The sequence below is a fragment of the Microcaecilia unicolor genome, chromosome 6, assembly GCF_901765095.1.
Source record: "Microcaecilia unicolor chromosome 6, aMicUni1.1, whole genome shotgun sequence".
NCBI lineage: Eukaryota > Metazoa > Chordata > Amphibia > Gymnophiona > Siphonopidae > Microcaecilia > Microcaecilia unicolor.
Window position 1 is genome coordinate 224,537,632 of NC_044036.1, and position 7,341 is coordinate 224,544,972.

The 7,341-nt window shown below is 41.0% G+C and overlaps 1 protein-coding gene across 1 annotated transcript in view; it reads right to left on the minus strand.

Annotated features, from left to right (window-relative positions):
* LOC115472243 (lysophosphatidic acid receptor 6-like) overlaps positions 1-125 on the minus strand; it is a 111,178-nt gene extending 111,053 nt beyond the window's left edge. Inside the window, exon 1 of the mRNA XM_030206447.1 lies at positions 59-125. Within this exon, the coding sequence (XP_030062307.1) occupies positions 59-80 (22 nt within the window). The 5' untranslated portion in view covers positions 81-125. The remainder of the gene's footprint in view (positions 1-58) is intronic.
* Positions 126-7,341: the final 7,216 nt, after the last annotated feature.

A 7,341-nucleotide genomic window follows, 5' to 3' on the forward strand; every position in this document is an offset into this window, starting at 1 on the left:
ATTGAAGTGACCTGAAATGCAGGAAGTGGTGCTGAGGCAGGATATTCACATTACCTACCCTCTCTGGAAGACAAAAGCATTCAGTCTCAAAGTGCAGACCACAGAGCCTGCAAGGTAAAGCCCTGCTGGGGAGCTCTGCCACAGAAGCCCCTGGTGCAATGTGTTAAACCCAGAGTGTGCTGCAGTAAAACTCCGAGTCAGGGGGAAGTGAGAGTGGCAGCACAAGATCCTCCTCCAGGAAGGCAGCTGTGACAAGTTGGGTAACATTAGGTTTTTCAACTAGATGGTTCTTGGAATTATAAACAAAGAGCAATTTCATGAACAAAAGACAATATGTAGTATGACTATCTGCAGTAACAATTTCCAGTATGGGTTCAGTATTATCTCAGTAACACAGTAACAAAACATGTAATATAGCTATCATCAAGAACACAAACATAATACCACTATTTATTTATTTAACTTTGAGTAAATGCTGCTATTGTTAAGCTCATAGTTTGAAAAAAATAAAAAAGTAATGGGAGTGCGTCATCAATAAAACCTACAGTTCCCCAGTATGTGCATCACTAAGGAATATATCTACTACCATCCTTTTTATACAAACTCCCATATCATATCAGAATTATATGTAAAGTATGGCCATTGTACCCTTGACTAAGTTCTGTGCTTCTCTCAGCAGATGGCATCTTGAATTCAGGTACTGTAGAGCAGACTGAATCATTTTGTACTGGTACTCCCCTCCAGGAGTGACCACAATGGTACAGGCCAGGGATTGGTCAGCGTGTCCACCAGGAGCTTCTTCTTCTTCTACTACTACTACTACTACTATTAATCATTTCTATAGGGCTTCAAGATGTATGCAGCACTGTACACAAATGAAATAAAGAAAATGTAACCCTGGTCTCACCATAAAGGTTCCAGGCACCAACTAGCTCTTCGGATCACACCCAAAACCAGGGTCACAGCAAAAGTTTTAAGTTCTACTTCTGAGCTAGCTGCAGGCCGGGGCTGGACTAACTCTGGTAGGCCATAGGGTTTTAAGCCACACTTTTATTCTTTATATTTCTTTATTAGTCCGGGAGCAAATAAACTTCACTCCCACTCAAAGAAATACTCCAGTCCAGGTTTTTATGAACCAAACACGAACTTTATTTGAACCCTGCAACAGGCAGTTAATCCAAACTTCATATATTCTGGAGGCAAACTGTTATTTCAGTATCAAACAGGTCAATTTATATCCAAACAGATAACTTGTTCAAAAGAAGGTTAAGTCAAAGGGTTTTGGTGTAGATCAGTAGTCTATTTGCAAATCCTATAAATCCATACAAACAGCTCCTCCAGTCCAAATACCCATCCTTTTGGACAGAATAATCCAAAGGTTTGCCTAAAGCAGTTTTGCAGCAAGATGTCTCCACTTAGGTTCAGACCTTCCTGTCTGTCCTCCTCTCTCTCCCAAAAGTGTACCTCTCAGGGCTACTGCCTTTGGCTCCAAACAGGCTTTTCCTGTTCTGCTGAGCTGGGTTACCCCTGTTTCCCACCCAGAGAACTCCTCCACTCCACGGTTAGTGCTTCTATTAACAGAAGTTAATTCAGCCTTAGGTTATTGGGCCTATCCAGGACACCCCCTCTCCTCACCGGTCCTGGTAGACATAAAAGTAACCAAAGACCAGTGCAGTACCTAGCGTATTTGACACCTGGGGCTGATCATTTTCTAACCCCCCCCCCCCCCCCCATTTGAAAAAGTTAGTTTTAGTAATAATCATTAGAAATCAAACAAAATAAAACATGGAAAAGAAAATAAGATGATACCTTTTTTATTGGACATAACTTAATACATTTCTTGATTAGCTTTCGAAGGTTGCCCTTCTTCGTCAGATCGGAAATAAGCAAATGTGCTAGCTGATAGTGTATATAAGTGAAAACATTCAAGCATTGCTATGACAGTCTGGCAGGGTGGGAGGATGGGGGTGGGTAGGAAGTATGCATGGGGACATCAAAGCATATCATTGGTATTCTAACAGGGTGGGTGTGGATAGGTGAGGGGAGGGTGATCAACAGAGACATACAGCTTTATGGTTTATAATGGGCTAGGAACCCCAGGTCCTTGTTAAGTCCTTTCTGTTGGGTGTTAAAATATTCAATCATTCTGACTTCAAAGGTCTTACGTTCTTGTATGGTTTTAAAGTTACCTTTGAGGATTCTCACTGTGAAGTCACTGGTGCAGTGTCCTGTTCCTGTAAAATGTTGCCCAACAGGCGTGGGAACCCTGCTGGCACCAGCATTGTTTATATGATGTCTATGTAAATTGAATCTTGTCTTAAGCATCTGGCCTGTTTCTCCAATATAGCATCCTTCGTTACATAAATAAATACATAAATATCAAGCAACTACCACCTAACACCCTTCTGGTCACGATGGATGTAGAATCACTATACAGCAACATTCCACATGCGGATGGCATAGCTGCATGTGGAAGACTCCTAAAAAAATCCACACTGGACCATCAATACTCACCAGAAACTATCACAAAATTAATCAAATTCATCTTAACTCACAACTACTTCCACTTTAACAATGATATCTATCTGCAAATAATGGGCACTGCGATGGGCACCAGGACAGCACCCCAATATGCCAACCTTTTTATGGCTGAGCTGGAAGAGACATTTCTGAATACACACCAGACCAAACCTCTAAAATACTACCGGTACATCGATGACATTTTTATGATTTGGACGGAGGGTGAAGAAACTCTGAAACAATTTTATTCTGCATTCAATACATACCATCCTACAATCAGATTCAAAATTGACTACTCCCCAGAAAAAGTCAATTTTTTGGACACCACGGTCTCAATCAGTGATGGCTGTATACAAACATCTATATACAAGAAACCCACAGACAGATGTAGCTATCTCCACAACTCCAGCTTCCATCCTTCACATACAAAAAGGTCCATCATTTACAGCCAAGCCACAAGATACCACCGTATCTGCTCTGACCCAGGGGACAGAGACAGACACCTTAAAACCCTGACTGAATCCTTCAAACAGAAGGGCTACAACCCCAAAATAATCTCCAAGAATATTGCCTCCTCCCTCAAAACACCCAGGGAGAATCTGCTACAGTACAAAAAGAAAAAATCCACAGACAGAATCCCGCTTGTAGTGACATACAATCCAGAGCTGGAAAAACTGAGGAAAATCATAAGAGACCTACAACCTATACTCCAGGAGGATGAATTACTGAAAGAGATATTCCCATCCCCACCAGTACTGGCCTTCCGACAGCCACCCAATTTAAAACACAAGCTAATCAGAAGTAAACTTCCTTCACAGACTGAAAAGGAACAGAAGGGCACACTTCCCTGTAATTTATCCAGTTGCAAACTATGCCAAAATATTTCACAGGACCCCAAAGTCATCCACAAAGGAAAGATATTCAACATAAAGGGATCTTTCACTTGCTCATCTTCCAATGTGGTATATATCATTCAGTGTAAAAAATGTAACGAAGGATGCTATATTGGAGAAACAGGCCAGATGCTTAAGACAAGATTCAATTTACATAGACATCATATAAACAATGCTGGTGCCAGCAGGGTTCCCACGCCTGTTGGGCAACATTTTACAGGACCAGGACACTGCACCAGTGACTTCACAGTGAGAATCCTCAAAGGTAACTTTAAAACCATACAAGAACGTAAGACCTTTGAAGTCAGAATGATTGAATATTTTAACACCCAACAGAAAGGACTTAACAAGGACCTGGGGTTCCTAGCCCATTATAAACCATAAAGCTGTATGTCTCTGTTGATCACCCTCCCCTCACCTATCCACACCCACCCTGTTAGAATACCAATGATATGCTTTGATGTCCCCATGCATACTTCCTACCCACCCCCATCCTCCCACCCTGCCAGACTGTCATAGCAATGCTTGAATGTTTTCACTTATATACACTATCAGCTAGCACATTTGCTTATTTCCGATCTGACGAAGAAGGGCAACCTTCGAAAGCTAATCAAGAAATGTATTAAGTTATGTCCAATAAAAAAGGTATCATCTTATTTTCTTTTCCATGTTTTATTTTGTTTGATTTCTATTGATAACCTTAAGAGTGGACTAACACGGCTACCACACTCCTCTACTTAGTAATAATCATGAAATGAGACAAATGGTCAGAAAAGAAACACAGACAGTGAACATTGTCTTTTATTAAACCTTGTATGTAATCATCATGCCAGTAAAAACAAAATAAAATAAATATTAAAGTATAAAAAAGGAAAAAGTAATGGATTAATGCTTTTTAATTATATTAATCTATTTTTTGAAAAAGAGGGGGGAAAACCCCATGCCTACATATTGATCTGTTGCAGTAATGAATAACATCATTACAGTTTCTGTTTTTGAGCCTTAACTTCTGCAAATTTGCCAATGACTTCATCGAATTTGATCAATGGACAGTATAGTCAGATTTGTCAATCTATTTTTACTCATAGTTGATCAAAGAACTCTTTTTATTAATTGTAAAAAGTTTCTTTCACATGAAACAACAGATATACAAATAGGAAAAGTCTATAAAGTCACTGTACATATCTTTGTTTCTTAGGGATTGATTTCAGCAGCTTTTAAATGTCTCCACAGTCAAAACATTTCCACTAAAATCTCTTCACCAGAAAAATCATCATAAATTTCAACTATATTTGGTAAAAGCTTCCAAAGTTTTTTTTTTCTGCCAAAATCAGAAAGAATGGCTGATAGCAAATACTGAGTTGACATTGTTTGATCCATTGCTTTAGAACGAGTTGCCAGTTCTTGATGAAAATGATCAAAGCATTCAAACATAGCCCTTTTGATTTCTTCTGGTAATATAAGACCAGCATCTTTTGTAGTTTCTCTAGGCATTCTTCTTCGAAATTTGATTCTTTTTTATGGCAATGTCCATTTCCTTACATTTTGCTGTTACATAGTTAATGGCCTTCACAAATTCTGTGCACTGATCTTCAAGGAACAATTTTAAAGCTTGCAGTTTCACTGTACATTGTTTAAGGCTAATTATGGCTGTTTGTAAGTATTTTTGTGTCTGACCGCATCTAAAACTCACACCAGAAAAAAAAGATAACAAAAAATCTGATACAGCAAAAAAAATCTCATACAGCAGAGAGCAAAATCTGAGCTGATCCTCTTGTATCCACATTTTCTTTTGAATCACACAGGTAGAGATTAACTGTTCACAAAATGTGTCTTTATTGTGCACACAGCTTCATGTGCACTCCATCTTGTCTGGGAAAGTCTTTTCACTGTTATACCTACATTCTGCAGCATTTTCCATTGATGAGGTGAGACTGAAAAGAATGAATAATTTTTTTCCCAAAGTTCCAAAAAAGTCACACTACTACTACTTATCATTTCTATAGCGCTACTAGACGTACGCAACGCTGTACACTTGAACATGAAGAGACAGTCCCTGCTCGACAGAGCTTACAATCTAATTAGGACAGACAAACAGGACAAACAAGAGGCTTATGTTAAAGTGAGGATGATACAATAAGGGTTCTGAACAAGTGAACAAGGGTTAGGAGTTAAAAGCAGCATAAAAAAGGTGGGCTTTTAGCTTAGATTAGCTTAGACGGTCAGAGATGGAGCTTGACGTACCGGCTCAGGAAGTCTATTCCAAGCATATGGTGCAGCAAGATAAAAGGAACGGAGTCTGGAGTTAGCAGTGGAGGAGAAGGGTGCAGATAAGAGAGATTTATCCAGTGAACGGAGTTCCCGGAGAGGAATGTAGGGAGAGATGAGAGTGGAGAGGTACTGAGGAGCTGCAGAGTGAATGCACTTATAGGGCAATAAGAGGAGTTTGAACTGTATGTGGAAACGGATAGGAAGCCAGTGAAGTGACTTGAGGAGAGGGCTAATATGCGCATAACGACCCTGGCGGAATATTAGTCGTGCAGCAGAATTTTGAACAGATTGAAGAGGAGAGAGATGGCTAAGTGGGAGACCTGTGAGAAGCAAGTTGCAATAGTCTAAGCGAGAGGTGATAAGAGCGTGGATGAGGGTTCTGGTAGTGTGTTCAGAAAGGAAAGGGCGAATTTTGCTGATATTATAGAGAAAGAAACGACAGGTTTTAGCAGTCTGTTGAATATGTGTAGAGAAGGAGAGGGAGGAGTCAAAGATGACCCCAAGGTTACGAGCTGATGAGACAGGAAGGGTGAGAGTGTTATCCACAGAAATAGAGAATGGGGGAGGAGGAGAGGTTGGTTTAGGGGGAAAGATAAGAAGCTCAGTCTTGGTAATGTTTAGTTTCAGATGGCGCTGAGACATCCAGGCAGCAATGTCAGACAGGCAGGCTGATACTTTGGCCTGGATTTCGACTGAGATTTCTGGTGTGGAGAGGTAGATCTGGGAGTCATCAGCGTAAAGATGATACTGAAAACCATGGGATCAGATCAGAGTACCAAGGGAAGAAGTATAGATGGAGAAGAGAAGAGGACCCAGGACAGATCCCTGAGAACTGACAGTGAGATAGAAGTAGAAGAGGATCCACTAGAGTATACACTAAATGTACGCTGGGAGAGATAAGAAGAAAACCAGGAAAGAACACTACTACTACTAGTACTATTTAGCATTTCTATAGCACTACAAAGCGTACGCAGCACTGCACAAACATAGAAGAAAGACAGTCCTGCTCAAAGAGCTTACAATCTAGTAGACAAAAAATAAAGCAAACAAATCAATTAATGTGTAGAGGAAAGAGGAGAGGAGGGTAGGTGGAGGCGAGTGGATACAAGTGGTTACGAGTCAAAAGCAATGTTAAAGAGGTGGGCTTTCAATCTAGATTTAAAGATGGTCAAGGATGGGCAAGACGTAGGGGCTCAGGAAGTCTATTCCAGGCATAGGGCGCAGCAAGACAGAAGGAGTGGTCTGGAGTTGGCAGTAGCGGAGAACGGAACAGATAAGAAGGATTTATCCAGGGAACGGAGTGCACGGGAAGGGGTGTAGGGAAGGACGAGTGTGGAGAGATACTGAGGAGCAGCAGAGTGAGTACATTATAGGTTAGTAGAAGAAGTTTGAACAGGATGCGAAAACGGATAGGGAGCCAGTGAAGCGACTTGAGGAGAGGGGTAGTATGAGTAAAGCGACCCTGGCGGAAGACGAGACGGGCAGCAGAGTTTTGAACTGACGGGAGAGGTGACTAAGTGGGAAGCCAGCAAGAAGCAGATTGCAGTAGTCCAAACGAGAGGTGACAAGGGTGTGGATGAGGGTTTTGGTAGAGTGCTCAGAAAGAAAGGGGCGGATTTTACGGATGTTGTAAAGAAAGAAATGACAGGTCTTGGCG